At 38.0% G+C, this 22901-nt stretch overlaps 1 protein-coding gene across 3 annotated transcripts in view; it reads right to left on the bottom strand.

Moving 5' to 3' along the window:
* Window positions 1-273: 273 nt before the first annotated feature.
* Window positions 274-22901, bottom strand: part of LOC124605438 (RNA polymerase II-associated protein 3) — a 103432-nt gene continuing 80804 nt past the window's right edge. For all 3 annotated transcript variants that reach the window (XM_047137110.1, XM_047137109.1, XM_047137111.1), the window contains 4 exons: window positions 17423-17587; window positions 10717-11010; window positions 6881-7073; window positions 274-515 (listed from right to left, as the gene is read on the bottom strand). In XM_047137110.1, coding sequence (XP_046993066.1) covers window positions 427-515; window positions 6881-7073; window positions 10717-11010; window positions 17423-17587 — 741 coding nt within the window. In that variant the 3' untranslated portion in view covers window positions 274-426. The remainder of the gene's footprint in view (window positions 516-6880; window positions 7074-10716; window positions 11011-17422; window positions 17588-22901) is intronic.

Below are 22901 nucleotides of genomic sequence, written 5' to 3'. Positions count from 1 at the left end.
TACCTTGAAATCCCTTTTCAGTTCCATGACCACTTTGTGACATGTGATGCAATGTGGAAGGATTCAGTAAGATTAATGTTAACACATTTGCTGTGCTACAGAGTACCAACCAAATAATCCAAGTGTTCTGATTAAAATTTAAATTGCTTCCCTTTCTCACAATAAATTAAAAAAAAAAAAAAACAAAGTGCTGAGATTTTAGTCATAAAGTTTCACAATTTTCTGTCAGCATTAAACTAAATGATGGAGAAAATTCTTGTGATGAAAAATACATTATGTAACAAAGTTATTTACTTCACAAATACAAAGAAACACATAGCATACAAAATTATTTACATGTTTCTGAAACACCATTATTCACATGTCTCTCTCTCTCTCTCTCTCTCTCTCTCTCTCTCTGACATCTCATTCTAAAAGCTAAATATTTCACAGTTCATATTTGTTTCTGAGGTTAGCTGCTTCTTCTGCAGTGCATTCCTTATTTGTCTCACACGAGACCAGCAGTTTCTCCAATCCTGTCAGAATAAGACACTATTAAAAACTGTTTGTCATAACTCAAGACACACTTCACATTCTGATTACAAAATCTTAAATGTAAGGCATTCACAAGTTTCAATATTAACACTTTGCTGTCCACACATTTCGTACAAATTTATTTGCTTGGCGCCGGCAGCACAAATTCGGATTACAAGTTGTTAAGTTTTACTAAACTCATCGTCAATCCTCATAATTTCTCAACCCTGTTCCTCTAGTTTTATGAAATTTTGCCGATATACATATGTAAATAAACACAAAATTTGTTTTTCCCCATAAATTTGTTTATTTGCATTGTCTTTGGTACTTAGTATTTCTCTTTCTTGTGAATGCAGCAAATAGTCTCCAAGATGTAACACAACTCCACAAGACTTTCACATTATGTTTGTTGTTGTTCTTTTTTGTTTTTGGAACATACATGGCTTGTTGTTCTTTTTTGTTTATTCGTTTCGGAAATAAGTATTAGATGGTGTTGCTTTATGTGACCAGAAAGTCTGTCAGCCAGATCATGATGAGACGTTAGCGATGTAGTGGCAACCTCCAAGTTTTCCTCAGAAGCAGGAACATGGTCTTTTATCCGCTTATCAGACACTTTCAATAAAAAATTATGAAATTTGAGACTCTTGTGTTCTGTATTGAAATATTGGCATGTACGGAATGCGTTAAATAATGTGCAATTAAAGAGGTACATACAAACCTTTTTTGACCATTTTATTAGCTTCTGTGTATAGGGTAATAAATCAAATTTTGGTTTGCCCAATCCGCTCCTTTCATGTATTTGCTGTAGTCTAATCACTTTCAGGTGTTTTTTTTAAATTGTGTAATTAGTTTTTCTTTGTTTTTTTTTTGAGTGTCAAAGCAGCATTATGTATTGTAGAGATCATTCATATCGTTTTAGTTTTCGGAGTTCTCCATACCTGTGCGAGTACTTCACCTTTCCGTTGATAAGCTTCGAACACATTGGCTTTTGCGTGCTTTAATTTTTCCGGAAACCTTCTGTTTTGCCGTATCATTCCACAAACTTGAATTTTCTTTCCAAGTAACTTCTCTACAAGTTCTACACCATTATAATAATTATGCATGTAGAGGTGATGCCACTTTCCATAATAAGGTGTCAATAGTTCCATCACTATTTTTGCTAAAGGCTGTCCAGCACCAGAATATATCTTGGAATGAGGAAATGTATCATGTAATCGAATCACACAGCATTCAAATGAGTATGCCATATTTCGTAATTTTTGACAGATTGTACACTTTAAAATTTAACCGTCCATGCCATGGTATCGTTCCTTCACCAATTGAGGTGTTTTGACTTAGATTAAAAGTTTCTTTAAACTTTTTGGAAAAATAATTAATTATGAACTGCACTTTGAAGAGCTGGTTGGCATTATCTGATTTATTATTGTGTCAGAAAAATATAAAAATGATAATATTTGTCTGAATCGGCTGTGGGACATCATTTTGCGAAATATCGGTGTGTCTACCAACGGATCCGTTGACCAATAATCATCGATCCTTGCTTTTTTTACAAATTCCCATAAGGACAGCAAGCCCAAACCATTTTCTAAGTTTGGGTCCCGTAATGTTGACATATTTGGCATTTTTTTATCCAGTTTCCTTCTATTGCAATTTCAACTGTAGTACTTAATGGTTTTGTTGCTACTATACTCAAATAGATCATTCCAAATATATAATTCTACAATAGCCTCAACGCTCTGTGTATCTTTGGGAATATGTTTGGACCCGGAGATCCTTCAAATGTATTATTGGTCATCGATAAATCAAACTCTGACCACTGTGCACTGTCTTCTTTGTCCGTTTCATCCGAATCAGTTGGCAACCTTAGCATTCGCCGAATTCTTCTTGAACTTATTTCACTATCTTCCAATGGTTCTGATTCACTTTTATTTTTTTGATATCTAATGTCTTCTTCCTAACCGGCCAAGTCATCTGGAACGTCAGACAAGACGTCCGCACATTCATCGTAAATAATCATATTGTCTCTTTCATCTGCCATGATGAAAGGGCACATGTACTTATAAAAACAGAAAACTTGTTGACATGTGTAACTTATTGTTACCTAAACAAAACACCAACAGAATGAGAAAGATACTAAAGTGCTGATGCTGGCCACTGCATGATGCTATGCTCACGACACCACTGTGGTGTCACTGGCTGCTGACCACCATTTTGCGCATGACAACACTGTGGTATCGCCGGCCGTTGACTGCTATTTCGCGCGCAACACCACGTGCGACGGCATAGTGTTAACATTACTAAATGTGTGGCAGTGATCAAAGTTAAATAAAATAGTCTGAATTTTGCTGCATTGGTTGGATTAAAATAACCCTCTATTTCACACTTACTACTGTACTGTAGTAACTGGGAAGACATTTTCAGATGATTTTCTGAAACATATTTGTATTTAACCCAACCCACAGACAAACAGCAAGGGATTCCATAGTTGAACGACTACAAATATTTTTGAAGCATCTCATTCTGGAGAAATGGATTTGCCGGTAATACTATTTCCTTGTGCAGACAATAGGAAAACTTTCAAACATTCTGCAAGTATGTAATATAGTTTATTTTCCAACATATGTCCCTTATTTAGTGAAATTAATATAAAATAAAGACACCTAAGAGTTTGCAATCACGGAAGTTAAATCAAGTGAACAATTTTAACTTGGACACAAAAATAAAAATTCTTGTCAGAAAATGGAAATTATGATGGAAGCCCAAATTTATTTCTCACGTGATACTTTTTTTTCATTAAAAAAAAAAAAAAGAAAGAGCAACATCTAATTTCCTTTCAAAGGAATTACTTAGAAGATTAATTTTCTTGTAGTTAGATAATTTGTCTTCAAGGTACATGGGATAACTGCAAATGAGGGGAGCGCCAAACATATACACATATGACCAGAATATATGAACAAGGCAATCTTAAGTTATGAATTTTTCAGTAAGAACAATTAAGTTCTCTGTTGTGCAGATGAATTAACTGCCAATTTTATAATCATAATAGGTGCTATCATTAAGTAAGTTATCAGTCACAGGTGTGACAACTTGCCGTCACTTGCCATAAGGCACTCTATGTGTGAGTATAAAGAATGTAATATAATATAATCCCATTTTTTTGCAATTATATTAGCTTCACAAAAAGAAAAGTTTGAAAGCACATAAGCCACAACTGTATCACAAGAATAATAAAAAGATTTAGTATAAATGTTTGGGTTGGAGAGGTGGGTGGGGAGAGGAGGGGATGATGGGTCAGTTACAGTCAAAACATATTATATTTTTCTCCCTGACAGTTTACGCATATGGACAGACTTAACACAGAACCTTAAAGCAGAAGCCACATTCATATTATTACTAGGAAAAAGAAAATGCAGATAGGTCAGCTGGTGAACAAACATTTGCCCTTGTAACAATACAAAGCACATACAGTTAAAATGTGACAGAAGTGCAAATCGTAGGCAGTACACACACACTGGTGGCGTTTCCACTGGAGGATGGAGAGTTATGCCCTACCCTGAGGTACATTAACTTTACTTCACTTGACTCAGTGAGCAGGACAATGATTGTCACAGCTCGATCATTACCTCCACAGACCACACGTAGTTCCTTACTGTGAGCCACCCTTTCTCCCCCTGATGCTGAGTCTCAAAACAAAAATGACTGCATGAAGGCTGATGGCACCTTGTGTCACAGTATTTTCCATGAAGACATCCTTAGGTGCTTCATCTGTAGCTTTATTTCCTTGAATTTTTAAAAACACGTTGTGGCTAGTGTCACAACTAATTATGTGACTTGCTTTGAATCAGAAGAGATTATCTCTGATTTCCAGTAGTTATCTGAAGTGGTAAAGATAGCCACTTGTGTTTGTAAGACAAAGGTGGACTCACCATATTTAGTGTTATCAACAGGACTGATAGGAGACTATTGGTACAGAGCCGAGTGGGATCTGAATCAAGAGACTCAGACAGTTCTGCAATAATGTAGCCTGCAGATTTCTTGCTTTGCATCATAGGGTGGAGAGGTGTCAGGATAAGCTTAATTGATCAGGAGTCCACTTCACACAGCTACATGGATAGCAGTTTTGAGTCTCAGTCGGGCTTTCAGTTTTAATCATTAAGGTAGTTTCAATAATATACCCCCTGACCAACTAGAGCTACTGATGACTCCAACCTCAGTTAAGAACAATAAAACAGTTATACACGAAGTTACTAGCTTCTGTTTCGAGTGAATCCCAAATGGCCTTGTTGCTCATGGTCTATTTATGAACAGTCCCTCCACTGTAGGGTGAAGAATAATATAGAATACTTGTCACTGTTGGTCTGATAGAAAATTATAGATGCATAATCATTGGTGGGCTGTTGTGTAACTTTGTGAATCACTCGATACCTGTTTTCTGACGTACCGTATGAAGCAAGAACGTAAAGTCAAGTGAAAGAATAATTAACATATAACAGTCTAATTCACAAGCCGAGAAATTATTTTTTTGCAGTGGAAATAATTAAAAACATAATAATAATAATAATAATAATATTAATAATATATGGTTCACTGTTTTAAAATTAGTATTTATTCTACTGTGACAAAAACAAGCAGTTAAAAAACATATATGTGAACAAATTATGACTCAGATTTACTGAGTAAATGTGGTCAAGTTTTAAAGTCCAAAAAAACAGTAGAAATGAATGTAACAGAAATGTAAGATATAACAATATTATGAAAAGGACAGTTACTACTCACTATGCAGCGGAGATGCTGAGTTGCAGATAGGCAGTAAACAGTGTGTCAGAAAATGAGCTTTTGGCCAACATTTTTGTCATGCAACCATTGTGCTGCACTCTATGTGGGCATGACAACCAACAAGCTGTCTGTCGCATGAATGGCCACCGACAAACTGTAGCCAATACACAACTGGACCACACAATTGCTGAGCACGCCAGCCAACACTATGTTCTTCATTTCAATGACAGCTTCACAGCTTGTGCCATCTGCATCTTTCCCACCAACACCAGCTTTTCTGAACTGCACGGGTGCGAACTCTCCCTGTGAACTCTCCCTGCGATATATCCTACGTTCCTGTAAGCCTCCTGGTCTCAACCTTCATTAGTCTTTGTCCTTACTCTCTAGCCCCTTCCCTATTCCCATTCCAGCACTACACAGTCCTCTAGTCCACCAATGCACCCACAGTCTTTTTACCTCTCTCCTTTTCTGCTAAGCTCCCCCACCTTCCATCTAACCTCCCAACTGCACCCAGCTGTCCAACCCTCTCTCCACCTTGTACGCTATCACAAGCAGCGCTTTACTGTCCCTCATCCCCCTACCCTGCTATCCCTCCACCTCGCAGCCCCAGGCTCCTCCTCACACCCACCACCCAGTTGGGGCTGATCCTAATTCCCCTACATTTTGTCTGCACCCCATGTTCTTTCACTAATAACTTTAAAACACTGAGTGTTTTGAGATAGCACGCACTTAGATGCTTCAGTTGTGGCAATAAACTCAGCACATCATTGAAAATTAGGCCCAGAAACTTAAAACATAATTACAGATTTTGAATCTTGGTTGATCTCCAAGAAAATCATCATTAATGGACACTTGGCTATGACAAAATTGTGCCAAACAACTGTATATGGTCTTTTCCAAAGGTTGAAAAAATTTATACTAAGCAATTCAAGGTACTGTTGTTGAGTAAGAACTACAAACAAACTACTTTGCCACTTTCTGAGCTTCCACTACTTCAACAATACCAAACAGTAAAACAAAACTAATGCCACCTCTCAAAAATGCCGTGTAGTAGTTGTTAGTAGAAACTTTACACGACAATACCATTAGTCAGGTCTGAGAGTACCGTATTCCAACAATATAGCAACAGTTGGATGCTCCCACAGTCTAATATGTTTCTAATATGACATGAATTTGCAATAATTGTAATGCAGTCAAACAGCCACACAAAGATATCATTTTCAACAAATATTCACTACTTTTTCTGATGGGTTAATGTGATCTGTCAGAAAGTATTATCTCCTAGAATATGGAAACCTATAAAATAAAGGAAGAAAAAGAAAGAAAAATCGATAAGAGGGGCTGTGAAGATAAAAAAAATTTACAGCTCACTAGAAATACCTCAAGCTAAGTGGCATTCTAATGCTTCCTATTCAGTCACTTGTAACAGAGTACATTAATTTTAGATGACATATTAACTACTGAAAAATTCTCAAGCACACTATTACATCACCTCAACAGGACCTTAATGGTAAATTACATGTTTTGTTACAATGAAAGCCATCCCATATGGAGTTTTGGGATTATCGGTGAAAAATGTATGTATACATACCTGATTTATCACTCTTTGATAGGAACATTGTCAGAGCTCCAAATCTTTTCACTTCTGACAGCCCTTTAAGGTAAGGGTACACAGCAGCTTTGTGTTGAAGAAAATCTTCTACCAGTGTTGTTATTATCTCGCTCAACATATTGCTCTCCATTGACTCACGGAAAATACTGGGTATTTTGTCACCAGGAATTTGCTGTGAGACAATTCACAAATGTCATCAGAGCATGACATCTTGTTGCGTACACACACACACACACACACACACACACACACACACACACGACAGGGAGAGGGAGAGAGAATATTTTACCAAAAAAACAACACAAAATGCTAATGGTGAAGCACTGAATGATGTTATACTGCATAGCATCCCACTACCTACTCCACAGCCTAAAAAACCAAACTCTTTGCTTTTATGTCATGCCTATTTAGTATACATTTGTTTTGTTATACAGCTAATTTTTTGGTTTTAGTGGTGAAATTAATGCCTGAAATGCTTTCCTTTAAGGTGTAATTTGACCTCAGGACAATTGTGTTACAGTGGTAAATATTAAACTACATTTGTCCCTGTTCAATATTTTTTGTTTTGTTTATCTTTTCCTCTTCTTATTTGCTTGATAGTCCCCTTCTCCTGATTACTTTTTAAAATTAACTTCTCATGTTTCACTCCACATTCATCTTTTATTTTGATGCAGTTTCTTAGTTCACATAGTACTGAGATTTCAGTTTACTCTCTTGCAATCTGATACTCCTCATACTTGGAAGGGGTGTTTTGCTATGTCACTTAACTACTCTCTCACTGTTCGAGTGACTGATATGTTATCATAGCATGCATAATGATGACTGATGAACTTCGTGGAACTATATTTTATTACAATTTTAATAATGCATTGGTTATCATCACACAGCAAATGTTTCTATTAATCACTTCTTTCTGTTCGGTAGTCCCCTTCCTGTGGGCCACTAACCTTCATTTTCTAATAAACAATCTGTTATGAATGCTCAATTTGATATTTCTAATTCAAATTTACCGGGGGCTGGAAAACATCTTTGAAAGGGAGTAAATATAAACACAGTGTGATTACAATGTAGTAACATTCACACTTTAATCACACAAAGTCCAAGTGTTTAAAAATATACAATGTCTACAGCACATCTTGTACTTACAATGTTGGGTTCGGGTTAACTGAAGCTTTCGATACCATTCTGGCACCTCTCAACCAACCTGTTACCCTTCAACCTAACCTGGGCCTCAGGCTACACTATAGATTAGAATGCAAGGGCACAAACCCTAAGGTTCTTTTGTACAAGGTGTACAACTTTGCTTCCGCCGTTTGCCGATAGGTGGCGCCAACGGTAAGTAGCAGTCGAAAGAAACAGATCGCAGACATCAGGCAGTTAGCTTGGATCTCTGTTAATATAACCTCATTCAAACATTAGTCGATTTGTGTCTACAAAAGTTGTTCTTGATTGAAAATGTCAGTTTACAAGCCTAATTCTCGTCATTTGTGGGAGGTGTTACTGTTTTGTTTCAATATGAAGAAAACAGCAGCTGAGTCTCAGCGAATGCTCTCAAGTATGTATGGTAAGGACGCTATTAGTGAAAGAATGTGTTGCGAGTGGTTTCAACACTTCAAGAACGGTGATTTTAATGTCGTTGACTGGCATAGTGATGGAAGAGAGAATGTTTTTGAAGATGCAGAGTTGGAGACACTGCTGAGTGAAGACTGGCGTCAAACTCAAGAAGAATTGGCACAATTAGTGGGAGTGACACGGCAAGCCATTTCAAAACATCTCAAGGCTATGATCATGATTCAGAAAGAAGGAACTTGGGTCCCGTATGAGCTGAAACCAAGAGATGTTGAACGGTGTGTGTGTGTGTGTGTGTGTGTGTGTGTGTGTGTGTGTGTGTGTGTGTACAGTTGCTTCAGAGGCACCGTATGAGCTGAAACCAAGAGATGTTGAACGGTGTGTGTGTGTGTGTGTGTGTGTGTGTGTGTGTGTGTGTGTGTGTGTTTGTGTGAACAGTTGCTTCAGAGGCAAAAAGGGAAGGGATTTCTGCATTGTATTGTGAGCGGGGACGAAAAATGGGTTCATTATGATAACCCTAAATGCAAAAAATCATGGGGATATCTCAGCCATGATTCCACGTTGACGGCCAAACCGAATATTCACAGCTCCAAGATCACGCTTTGCATTTGATGGGATCAGCTCGGCGTCGCGTATATGAAGTGTTAAAACCAATGAAACAATCACAGGTGCTCGTTATCGAACACAATTAATGCGTTTGAGCATAGCATTAAAAGACAAATGACCGCAATACAGCGAGAGGCAAGATACAGTGATTTTGCAGCACAACAACGCTCGACCCCATGCTGCAAAAGAGGTAAAATTTACTTGGAAATGTTAAAATGGGAAGTCCTACCCCACCTGCCATATTCTCCAGACATTGCTCCCTCTGACTATCACCTGTTTAGATCAATGGTGCATGGCCTGGCTGACCAACATTTCCGATCTCATGAAGAAGTCACGAATCAGATCGATTCGTGGATCGCTTCAAAAGATGAACAGTTTTTTCAACGCAGGATTTGTACACTGCCAGAAAGATGGGAGAAAGTAGTGGCCAATGATGGAAAATACTTTGAATGATAAATGTGTAACCAATTTGTTTCATTAAAGCCTCATATGTTGGGGAAAAAAGAAACGGTGGAAGCAAAGGTGTACGCCTTGTATATAAAAGAAAAAAGCGAGTTGACACAAATTCATCACCAAATCCATGATACATTATTATTATTATTATTATTATTGATTCTGATAGAGGAAACTCCAAAATGCACAGTCTGAGTCACAGGGTGGTGTGACAGATCCAGTGGCAACTATGTGCTGAGTTCCACAACAGCTACAGGTTTCAGGTGCGAGTTATCAGATGAAGCCTCTGAATTAACAGTCTCAGAGAAAGTAATTGTGAGTGTCATGATGTAACAATAACTTTGATGGAAACTAATTTTCAGTTAGTGGTCCCCTGTGAGACAATGTGCTGAGCATAGTTATTTATGGAGTTCTCTGTGTAAATCAAATAGTTCAAATGGCTCTGAGCACTATGGGACTTAACATCAGAGGTCATCAGTTCCCTAGAACTACTTAAACCTAACTAACCTAAGGACATCACACACATCCATGCCTGAGGCAGGATTCGAACCTGCGACCATAGCAGTCTTGCGGTTCCGGACTGAAGCGCCTAGAACTGCAAGGCCACCGCAGCCGCCTCTGTGTAAATCATCAAAAGTGATAACTAATTTAAGATGAAATGGAAATAAAATAACTGAGTGAGGTTTCAGAATGGAGGCATCAAGTCAGTTCAGTTTGTAAATATAGTCAAACATGAACAAAAAAGTAAACCTTTGTACTGTGGGCCGTTACAATTAGGTCTCCACACAATCAAAAAAATAATACAAATAAAAAACAAACATCAGTGTCCTGTTCTCTTTCTGTTTGTACTCTTATCATCTCTACTTATTATCATCATTACTTCACAGGCAAAGTCGATGTCCAGTATTGATTGGTTCAACTGACTCCTGGGTACAAAGAGTTATAGATATGAAAAAGAAAGAGAAAAAGAAGACCCATAATGCATACAACACCTAAAATTAAGTGAATTTGGTGTTTATCTTGTTCATAATCTTATCACCATAAATGATACACCTTGAATATAAATTTATTCTTTCATTCCTACCATATGTCCAAGTCAACTCCCCCTCCACTACAGTTTCCACTACAGATTAGAATCTTCAATTATATGCTGCCAAACACTAAAAATCAGCCTGCATGAAACATACCTTCAAATAATGAAATCTTTGTCCTGGCCTCCTTTTAACTGTATTCCAGGCACTTATGAACTGCACAGATGATGCTGGAACAGGAGGAAGCTGCATGTCAGCTCCTTCATTCAAATCATCAGCTCTCTTTTGCGGATGCAGTTTCTCTTCTTGTATATTATCTTCACCCTGGTTTTCAGTCCGAGGGATTGTATTCATGCAAGTATTGTCTTCACTAACAACCTGTGGTTCCTTTTTATCTTCGTTAAGACGATTAACAATTACTTCTTTTATTTCTATATGCTTAAGAGGTTTCTGAAAGAAAATCACATGCTTCAAATAACACAGACACAAACAGTTGACCATGAAAAGCAATTATATTCCCTTTATAAATTCACTTGACATATATTCAACCACAGAGCTTATGATGTATAGCAATAACAATTACCCACTATACTGAAATAAATCACAAGCAATAAATTAGAGCACACAGGGAATACATATCCATCAGTTACAAATTTGCAAATTTGTATTGTGGATTCGGTCTCGAGTAATGGTCCCGTGTCATTCCTGCCGAATATTATGATCTGCTGTTTTGGCCTTCTTACAAAAAATGTGCCAGCTGTGTGACAGACTGAAACATTCAACCTCAAGATACTTCAAGAATGGCATAGTACCAATAACTGAAAACTTTTAATCTCTCTGCATCTGAGCAGAGAGGTGTAAGGAAAGGAGAGGGGAGGGAATAATGTGTGGTACTGACATGATGTTTTAAGATACTGAAAATCAGGAGAGGCGAGACAACTGTAGGGAGAGGGAGACAGACAGACAGGCAGACAGAGAGAGAGAGAGAGAGAGAGAGAGAGAGAGAGAGAGAGAGAGAGAGAGAGAGAGAGAGAGCGGGGGGGGGGGGGGGGGGAGGATTGGGGAGACTGCAAGAACGGGGAACACAATATCAGGACAGGTGAGGAGCAGAGTGGAAAATGAATGGAAGAGAAAGAGCAAAGGCAAAGCAATGGAACGGGGGCAGCCAAGGAGATGGAACAGCTGAGACCTAGGTAAAGAGAATACAAGTCGGGCAGGAGAAGAAGCGCTAACTACTTGTTCAGTTCCTAGAAGTCGATGCAGCTTTTCAAGACAGTCATGCTGTGGTGTACATCATATTCATAAATGGGGTGCTCAAGTTTATAACTGTTGTATCTACACAGGAAGCTGAAACAACTGCAGTGCATTTGGTAAAAAAGGAATTTGTATACCTGGCAATAGCGGAAACCAACTTCGTCCTGTTACTAGGTACAGATATGATCGATTTAAAGTAGTGTGTGCTGCTTCCAGACAGTAGAAGCTTGCTGTAAACAGAATTATTGGTGATGAAAAGAAGAAAGCACTAACAGTACAGGCAGAAAAGGTGACTCAACATGCAAGGCAAAATGTTAAAGGTGAGCTGGTCTGCGGTGCACAAATTAGGGCAGATAGGATACTAAGCTGAGATGAGTGGAAATGAAGTATTCAACCCACAGAAAACCAACCAAGTGTACACAGTATAAATGCCTTGATAATGTGGATAAATGTATTACTTGACAGCAATTTCAGTCATGTTATGAGCAATAATGGAATACTAACTTTGGTAGAACTTCATAGCTTATGTTATACAGAACTGGACTTCAAACCCAGAAAACATGCTCTGACATGGGCATCAGGTCAACACTGGGCATCACTGAACAGACTGAATGTTGATGAGGTTTGAAGTGCCCAGTATCTTACCCTAAACTTATTAATTCTAGTGGGCTTTCATTCAAGGTACTGAGATCTAATTACAGTTTATTTTTAAGGACCCCCACTAGTAATGTAATTCTCAGATCCAAAACTCTTGTGGATATACTTATCTTGTAGTCATTTGTTATCAAGGATTGCAAGTCCATGGCTTCATATGATGGCTGAGGCGTTAGTAACTTCATAAATAATGAATGACAACTTGAAATAAAGTTGGTTATTATTGTTCTGTACATAAACAATAATATTAAATTAATATATTGAAGTATCTTGGTGCCACAGTGATTCATTGTTGCACCTTTACCCCAGGCAAAAAGAACAAAATGCCGTCTTGGAAACACACAAATACATGTGGCTGTCAAGGCATCTGCTGAAATTTGTCGATATCTCTCCACACTATTCAAAGAGGCAGAGAACTCTATCTCTTCAAGACTATCACCACAACTGCCTAAGTGCCATGGCCCTCCTTCACCACAGGTCACTTCATTTATTCTAGTGACTTGTTAAGTCATTCCCATAGTGTCAAACAATCCTTACATCAGAATTATGGTGTGTGTTATAAATCAAATTAAATATCATGTAAATTTAAGTTATGTTGATGACTAATTATAAATATAGTTAAGTGCATCAAATAACAGTGACAGTCTCTCACAAACCACTGATCGTACCAGACTGAAAGGGATTGGAAGGGCTAAAAACATACAAAACAAAAATCATTATAAAAATACCAAAATAAAAATTGAACAAAAGGTATTGTGATGTAAATAAAACAATTCTGTTTGATCACACTATTTCAAAACTGAAATCATATTTTGCCTATGCAAATTATTACAGAAGTTTTTTATGTATCTTCATTGATGTTTTTATTAATTAACAGTAATGAACACATTTCATTTTTGAAGTGTAACTAGTTGGCACAGTGTGATGCCGACTGTTGTTAGTTGAGTAGTGGTCATGTACCAAATACGCCTAGAACCGCTCGGCCACTCCGGCCGGCTCGCAACCTCTGTTGACCCTCAAAGACCTTACTGTTACACGTCACTGGATTCGTCTCGATAGCCGCTGTCAGAAAATAAGTACCAAACTATAGCATCCCATTAAAAAAAGCAAAGTTGACCTTCACGCCTCTGACGCGACCCCACGGAGATTGTCCCACAAACTTTACAGCTCCAATGACACTTTCGGAGTTATTCTAGGTGGCAATAGTTAGTGACTCACCCTTTATACATAGCTGAGTTTGTTAGAGAGAGATTTATAATGTTGGTTCATTTGAGCTCACTGTCCACAGTAATATCTAAAAGTGTAGTGGATTTTACTTCTTCCAACCATGTTTCTTCCACCTCTTGAATCGGTATGTCCAGATTTATCTCTATTTCTGAACACTGTGTATATGGTCTTTTTCAGTTTTATAACCAGTTAATTTTGCACCAGTCATTCGGCTACGACATTTGCAGTAATATAGCTCGTCTCTAAAGCTATTCCACGTTTCGGTCACCATTTAGTTCTTGTGACTTCAGTTTTACATATCTTATGGAAAAGAATGACCATGAGAGCAGTTGTTTTTATTTTTTGTGACAATGATTTTATATCAGTTGGCCTGCCTCATGTATCATTATATCCAAATGGTTTATAAATGATAATCTACATTCAGATCCGATGATGGCACCTTTAGTGTGTTGAAACCAGTTATCCAGTAAACAGTATTTAAGTGATCTTGGCTTTTGAATTATTTCTACAACAGAGTGGTTGCCCCACTACACACTATGTGTTCACTGCAGGACAGTGGTTTAATTAGACAAAATGAGGGTTCATACATATAATTCTGTGAATAAATTCTGTCAAAGTGATATCATCTTAAGGGTTTCACCAAACACAAGTGCTTGCCTACATTTATTGGCTATGTTCTGTAGGGTACTGCTGTACATAGTCTATTCACTGAGAGCTGGGAGGAAACAAACATTTTCACGTGACTGACTACCACCCATACCAGTGAAACAAGGGGGTTTCAAAAATCCTTCATGCACACTGTGCAGTTGGCTTCTGGGCTGGCATCACAGCAAAGTGTGTGTTGCTCACGAGAAACCCTTTATTGTGAACTTTGGCTACAATGTAAAGAAAGAAAGCACACAAAACTGATAGATGGCACAGCAGATTCAAACACATGCAATTTTAATAAAATACCATTTACAATAATGTTAAAGGAATGCTAACACTAATTTCATTCTGTTGAACTCTTAACTATTTTCAATGAGGTTTATAACAACACACACCTATCTCCTCTATGAGCAGTCTAATTTTCACATCTGAGTTTCAACTTTTTTCCACCACACAGAGAACACATTTGTTCCACTCTTCTGCAGTCACTGTTCTTACTGCTTGTTCTGATAGTTCTTTAATTTCAGACATTTTGTATGTACTGATTTTTGCTGTAACATAGTCTTTGATTCTGGCTCAAACTAACCCGACACCGTTTAATTCGCAGTGGTATGGAGAAATTCAAACAACAGTTTTTCCTGCATAAGAACAACAGCTGTGTTTTCTTGAAGGCAAGGAAGAATATCTTTCAATCACTTTTTAAAAGTATCAGCACACGTATCATGATAATCTCCCCTCTTCTTGGATTTGAAGATCCACAAACAGCCTTTGACAAAACCTGCTTTTCTCCCAACGTGTGTGATAATCAGGCATTCACCTTACCTTGGCAGTCCTTGTTTCCTGTTGATAATCAAGACAAACACTTATTTAGAAGATCTTATGGTGTTATCTACCCAGACGTTACTTTGGGCATGTTCTGCATTCAACCACATCTTGTCCAAATTGTGAATGCGTCTTCATTCATCTCTCAATAATTTAATGGTTCATACATAACACTGCCTCCATAAAATGATGTCATCCCTCCCTATTAGCATGCTACTGCGTCCATGCTGAACACACTAAAAATTCATTATTTCTCCAAAAATTTCCCAGATCTGGATCTTCGTTCACAGCAGCAAGCACTTTGTCTATGGTTTGCAATTAGTAACAGCAAAAGAAATCATGTACTTTCCTCAATATGCATTTCTATCACAGTCATCAATACTTTATGGAAGGTCCTTTCATGATTTTTTTTTCTTGCGAGACTTCGAATAGTGTGTAGACTTGTACTCACTTTCACACGATACAGTGAAGAACATCCTACACCTGCAGCTGCTTTCATAACAATATCAGTCACTGACTGCTCTGGAGACAACTACTCCATTTTATATGCATTAAAAACCATGAGCTTCGCTGCAGAACTTAATGATTTCTTCTTTGTTTGCTTCATGGGTGGAGTCAAAACTGATCTGTCAATCTAGCTTGCTGTGCCCATGGAGGTTGACATTATGAGTTTATTCATACACGATACTAATGGGAGAAAAAATATTAGCCATTGGGTGGGCACAGAAGCAATGAATGCTGAATGCGATCGTTAACACTGATACTTACACTAATAATCAAAAAGTCTTTCAAATGTGATGAACTTTCCAATTAGATTTTCCAATCACACACTAATGACTTATAATCGCAACAGGCACTGCCACACTCAGCACGAGTCCACCCTGTATTGTTTACCCCTTGATGGCAATACTGTGGTCATGTGCCTTTATGTGTTTACAGCCTGTGTCTCGTTTTGGTGAACAGAGTATAGGTGTGAAGTGTGCAGCTGCACTCCATCTGTTAGGATACCAGAGTGTACACTGTTACATACTGCCTCCTCTCCCTGTTTTTCAATGTTAGGTTACACAATGCTGATGCTGCCCTGGTCAGATAACCAGTTTGCTGTGCCGGGTAATATACGACACACATGGTCCTATCTTTAATAGAATAGGAAATGTCAGTAATTGGAGTGCAGTAAGATCTGATGAATGGGTGTATGGAACAGATCTTGCACCTGTGGACGATCTATAAGGGGGCAGAATTGGGAGTATGGACAGCAATGGGGTGAACTACAGTTTGTATAAATCAAATGGACAACAGAATAGTATTTTCAGGGAAAAGGGTAGGATGCTGGGTTCAACTTCCCAATCTCAGGACATAATCAAAGTCACAGATCTGGTCAGACCACTGAGATAAATGTGATCTAGAGTTTATAGGTGTGTGACGATGGACAATATGGGGATTACTGGGCAGAGACTGAGTCTCAGTGGTAATGGGTTTATTGCTGTCTCAGTGTGAAACAGTGCAAGAAATTAGTTTTAGGTTAACTGGGCAGGATACTGTCTATCTATTAGGATCTTGACAAGGTTTTTAGCATAGATACCTAACTCCCACTTCCCAATGCAGATGTGGCACTTTCATGTGACAAAGCTATAAGACGAAATCTGTTGACATAGAACTGGTCGAAAATGTCCAAATGGAGGTACTGTTAGTGGTGAATGACTAACACAAGCAGAGGCACAAGTGTCATGACTTGTGGGCTTAGCTGCTCACAGCAATGGAGCTAGAAAGGCAGCCATGAGTCAGTCTTATTTAGTACACCACATGAGTTATTGCAAATTACGCCTAGATGCTATTTGAATACAAACTTTAGGTTGTAGTCTGGCTGCACTGCTTGCATAATGTGGTCTTGCAGATATTCATGTATTCTTTTAGCCCTGAAGGATGAAATGTTTATGTGCCTCTCAATGACTCAGTGCCCCAACTATATGGTTGAGTTGATAAATTTACTCCTTTCATTATTTATATACTATCAAGGACCTTCCATTAGCATGATGCTGAAGTCTGAGGTTATTAACTTATGATTTCTAGGGTAGCTTTAACTCAAACTGATCCTGTGAAGGAGCTAATGTTCCTTTATCAGCAAATGGTATGAAGGCACTCTACTTCTATCTCTATGTCAATTTTTATTTCAGAAAGTTGTACTATGAAATTCCTATTACGGACATTTCTAAGTATCTCCTTTTCTTTTTTGATACAAACAGAAGCAAAAACCTACCTTTGAACGGAGATGAGGTGGCTTGAACACTGGAAGAACAACATTCTGACTTTCGAAGTTCTGCCCATGGAGATTTTTACTCTCATTCTCATCAGTACCACTGAGTGAATTAACAGTAGTGTTACTGTTTTTCTCATGAAGGACCTTTTCTTCATTTTCCATTTTCTACAAATGTTGAATACATCAATAAATAAAACAGAAAATGATATATTCCATGTAAGTTCAATTTTCTTTCACATGTAGCATGTGTCAACAAAAGCAAACACAAACACACACACACACACACACACACACACACACACACACACACGAACACACACACACACACACACATACACACACAGTGAGAACAAAAGCATATTAGACCATCATAATCTGTTCTTAATGTTGAGTATGTCTCTCCAACACTGACCCACTGGTGGTGCTGTGTCAAGAATTTTTATTAGATAATGCATTCTTGCAGTATACTATGAGCACCCTTTGAAAGTACTTACCGTATTTACTCGAATCTAAGCTGCCCTTTTTTCCGATTTTTGTAATCCAAAAAACAGCTTGTGACTTAGAATCGAGTGCAAAGTAAGCGAAAGTTCTGAAAAATGTTGGTAGGTGCCGCCACAACTACCTTCTGCCATCGAATATATGTAGCCACAGGCATGCTTTGCAGGCCAAAGATAAATACTGGTGCCAAAACCTCTGCATAAAAAAAAAGGTAGTTGGAATATGAGCTTTTTTCTTCGCCCCGAGTTTCGACCACTGCATTTTCATACATTACCCAACGAAGTAAATAGAAATTCCGTATTATTCATCTTCGAATGTAGTAGCCTTTCAAATATTCGTAGCAACAAAAATAAATTTCTTTACACAAAAATACTGACAATGCACAAGGCTTTAGGATTGTTGCACGAGTTGATACACTGCGGCTCATTATGATTTCACGTAGCGGCACCTACTGCTTTGTGGAAGTGCTTGTTGGTGTTAGTGAACCATAATGAAGTGTGCTTTCATTACAATGCCAAATTCAAGAGGGGAGTTATTTCTTTTGCGGAACAAAGTTCTAATCGTGCTACAGATCTGCAATACGGGATTGATGAGAGCAACGTCAGGTGATGGCGACTGCAGAGGGACAAATTATTTGAATGTTCAAGAAGCAGGACAGCATTTAGTGGGCCAAAGTGTGGCCAATATCATGCGCTAGAAGCGATTTTTTAAATGAATTTGTTAAGGAACAGCATCAGAAATCCCTGCCTGTGAACGCCAAAATTTTAAAAATTAAGCCACATGAAATTGCTAGAGAGCAAAAAATCAAAAATTTTAAGGCTAGTCACAGCTGGATTGATCCGTTTAGGAACCACTGGGGTTTTCCACTTTGGAGGTGAACTCCAGTTGCACAGAAGCTGCCGAAAAATTATGAAGAAAAACTTGTGGAATTTCAGTGCTTCATAACTAGGCAGCGCACAGAAAAGCAATACCTTCTTGGTCAGATAGGAAAAGCTGACCAGACTCCTGTATATTTTTAAATGCTGTCAAATTATATGTTGATGCCAAAGGAAAGAAAGACATAAGTGTTCTTACACCGGGGGGTGATAAACAGCGGATGTCTGTCATGCTTGCTTGCACAGCAGATGGACAGAAATTATCCCCATTCATAATTTTCAAGCAAAAGACTTTACCGAAATCGGAAGTGTTTCCAAAAACTGTAAATGTATGAGCAAAAACGAAACTGGGTGGTTTGCAGAGGACTTGGTGCAGGAATGAATTAGGCGTGTGTGGATTCGTCGTCCTGGCGCAATGCTTGGTTTATGCAGCCTGTTGGTATTACATGCGTACGCAGGCCATACAACACCTGCAGTAAAACGAAATTTACAGAAAAGCAAAATGGACTTGGGCAGTAATTCCAGGCAGGACGACATTAATTCTGCAATCACTTGACCTCTGTTTGAATAAATCATTTAAGGACAAGCTAAAACGAATGTACACAGACTGGCTTTCGAAAAGCAACAGACAACTGACACCAACAGGGCGTGTAAAATGCGCAAATCTGTCACAAGTGTACCAATGGATTTATGATGTATGGAAGTGTGTTCCAAATCACACTGCGCAACAAGCATTTAAAAAATGTTCAATATCCAATGCACTACATGGTACGGAGGACGATGCTCTGTATGAAGAAATAAGCAACAAAGAATCGAGTTATAGTGATTCAGAATCAGGACTGATATTTTCAACATTTCATATAAGATGTATTACAAACCTAATAAAATTTTGTTTTAAATTTCAGCATTTAATTTCTAAGTTATTTTCATTCTTATTTTATGTACTGCAACTTTGCATTGCACAGGATAGAAAAGCGTGGAGAGCTGCATCAAACTAGTCTATGGACTGAAGACAACAACAACATGCTCTGCATTTGAAGTCATCACTAAAAATCTACTATGAAAATCCGACTGGCAAGACTGTTTGGGATGTATGTCACTATGGCCAGCTCTACGTTCTGAATTTTTTCCTACCTGTGACAAGAGATGGTTGCTAATAGGAACTTTTATGAATCGTGAATCACATGCAGTATTCTCTTCACCATAAGAATAATACAAATTTAAACATTATGCCATGAATTCTTTCATGTTTGCTGCTATCTCATTTAAATCCTGTCTGCCCAATAAACTGTAAAACTAGAGTGAGACAACAGCAAACACGGAAGAAGAGACATATCATGTCAAGTTTATATTCGTATTATTCTTATGCTGAATAGTGATACAGACAGAAATGAAGCACAGCAATTGACTAGATTTTTAAATCTAAGATGACTAATTTCTGTGCAGAATGTAATGTACTAAAGAGGCTTCTGCAAAGATTTTCAAACAGAGAAAAATTTTCGCTAAACTCTCGTTCATTATTATTATTATTATTTATTATTATTTTCGATTATTCCCATTTAAGAGCGCATTTGAACTTGAATTCCTTTATGATGATTGTTTACGTTTTTTCTGAGCCCAAATTTTCTTCATGTGTTCACTGTGTTGTTTCTTTCGCTCTGCTGTCCATTTGCATCCTGGTCTCTTCTGTGTTGTGGTGTCAAATTTATGTTTTTTGATGATGTTCCTGAATTCAGTTCTATTTTCTGCATTGTTTACTGTTATGTGTGCTTGTCTGAGGTCCTCTTCAACTTCTTTTATCCATTTTGTTTTTCCCCTGCCTGAGTTGATGACTTTAAGAATTCACTTTGAAATTCTGTTTTCATTCATCCTGTGGATATGTCCGTAGAACTGCATTCTTCTTTTCCTTATTGTATCCGTACTCTTGTCTGTGTATTTATATAATTCTGATGCTGGTCTCTTCTTCCAGATTCCTTGCTCTTGTATCAGGCCAAAAATTTTCCTGAAAATTTTCCTTTCTTGTTTCTCTATTTCTTTGATTTTAGTTTGCCCACCTATTTGTGTTGTTTCAGATGCATACAGTGCCTCCGGAAGTACGACAGTGTTGTTGTGCCTCAATTTTGCGTTAATGAATATGGACTTTTTGTTATAATAGTTCCACGTGAGTTTATATGCTTTCTGTAGTTTTTTTATTCTTTCCTCATTGGCCTTTAGGTTGATCCCTGATGACTGGATGATTTCTCCCAGGTACTTAAAATGTGGTACTTGTACAATTTTCCCATGGGTTGTCACAATAGGCAATTTGTCTTGTGGCACTCTTTCTATGTACTGGGTTTTCTCATGTGAGATTTGCAGGCCAGTTCTTTGCGCAATTTCGTGTAACTTCTCTATGGCGTTAGTGGCTTCTTTTCTATTATTTGTGAGGATTGCAAGTTCATCCGCAAAAGCTAAACACTTCACATTGAATCTATTGTCTTTTCTAATGCCAATTTGGATTCCTTTGACTTCTTTTTCCCATGTCCTGATAAATTTTTCAAGAATGATATTAAAGAGTAATGGTGAAAGTCCGTCACCCTGTCGCACTCCAGTTTGGATTTCAAATGGTTCTGAGATATCCCCACTAAATTTAACCTTGGAGACTGTGTCAGTTAATGTTTCCCGAATGATTGCTCTCGTCTATCTGTCAATGCTGAATTCTTCCAGCATCTTACAGAGCGCTACTCTGTCTATTGAGTCGTAGGCCTTTTTAAAATCTACAAAAGTAACCACTGTGTTTCGGGTGTTTCTCATCTGGAGAATCATTTTCAGATTCCAGATCTGCTCTATGCATGATCGTCCCTTGCGAAAACCAGCCTGGTATTCTCCTATTTGTGGGTCAGCTTGTTCTTCTAATCTATTCATGAGAACTTTTGATATGATTTTATATGTGACTGGTACAAGTGAGATACCCCTGTAATTATTTGGTTCAGTTTTGTCCCCTTTTTTGTGGAGTGGATGGATGAGTGCGCATTTCCATTCAGAACGGATCTGTTCTGTTTCCCAAATGTTTAATATGATTTTGTGAATTTTTCCTGTTAATCTTTCATCATTTAGTTTCCATAGTTCTGCAATAATTCTATCTTCTCCTGGGGCTCTATTGTTTTTCAGTGTCTTGATAATTTCTACTATTTCATTGATGGTTGGCGGTTTAGCGTCAGGATTTGGTGTAGACGTCTCGTAGTGAATATCCTCTGTAGGTCTTTCGCAGTTGAGAAGTTTGTTGAAATAGTCTGCGAGGATTTGGCAGTTCATTATTATTATTATTATTATTATTATTATCATCATTACCAATTCTATGTCATTCACCAGCCACAGCTGGACAGACAGCGTCAAGGTATAACATTATCAAAATACATGAATAAAACTCTACTATTATAGTAATCATCTTCTATCATACGCAGTCTATTATTTGGTTCTTGTTGATCATTATCAAAGAAAGCAGCAGTGTAAGTAACAACAAATAGCAGTCTCTTGCCATTGTTTCACTAATGAGACAATTCCTCTCTTTTTTTTAATTGTAAGTGGTGGTAGCACGCACAAAAGCAAGCCATGCCGCGAGTGGCGACAGGTCATAAACACCCGTTATCAGAATGCGACAAACAATGCATGACACAGTACAGTAATACACCTATAACAAAGAGAATGGCACTTAACAGATCAAAGCAAAATAAGCAATCGATTCAAACCAGACGAAGCATGTGAAAAAGGAAGAGTATCTGTATAAATACGGACGGCGACGCATAGCGACGCATAGCAATGGCTACCTGGTAAAGCTTAACTGCTAAGCTTAAGACTCGAACCAAACTACTGTAGCTGTATCTTCATCCATTCAACCTAAATTGTCTCTCATGTTACAATGGACCAACTTTGTTTCGATTTGGAGGTGCGGTCTAAAACTTCTCTCTCCCCTTTAATTTAGAGTCTCAAATTTCAGGTGCGACTTAGATTCAGCAAAATTTTTTTTCCTTCATTTACAGTCTTATTTTTCAGGTGCGGCTTAGATTCAAGTGCGCCTTAGATTTGAGTAAATATGGTACTTGGCAGGCCGGTATTTCAGCGCATAGCCC

This window comes from Schistocerca americana, chromosome 3 (assembly GCF_021461395.2).
Source record: "Schistocerca americana isolate TAMUIC-IGC-003095 chromosome 3, iqSchAmer2.1, whole genome shotgun sequence".
Classification (NCBI taxonomy): Eukaryota; Metazoa; Arthropoda; class Insecta; order Orthoptera; family Acrididae; genus Schistocerca; species Schistocerca americana.
Note: the sequence above shows the minus strand (reverse complement) of the source record. Positions and strands in the feature narration are given on the sequence as shown.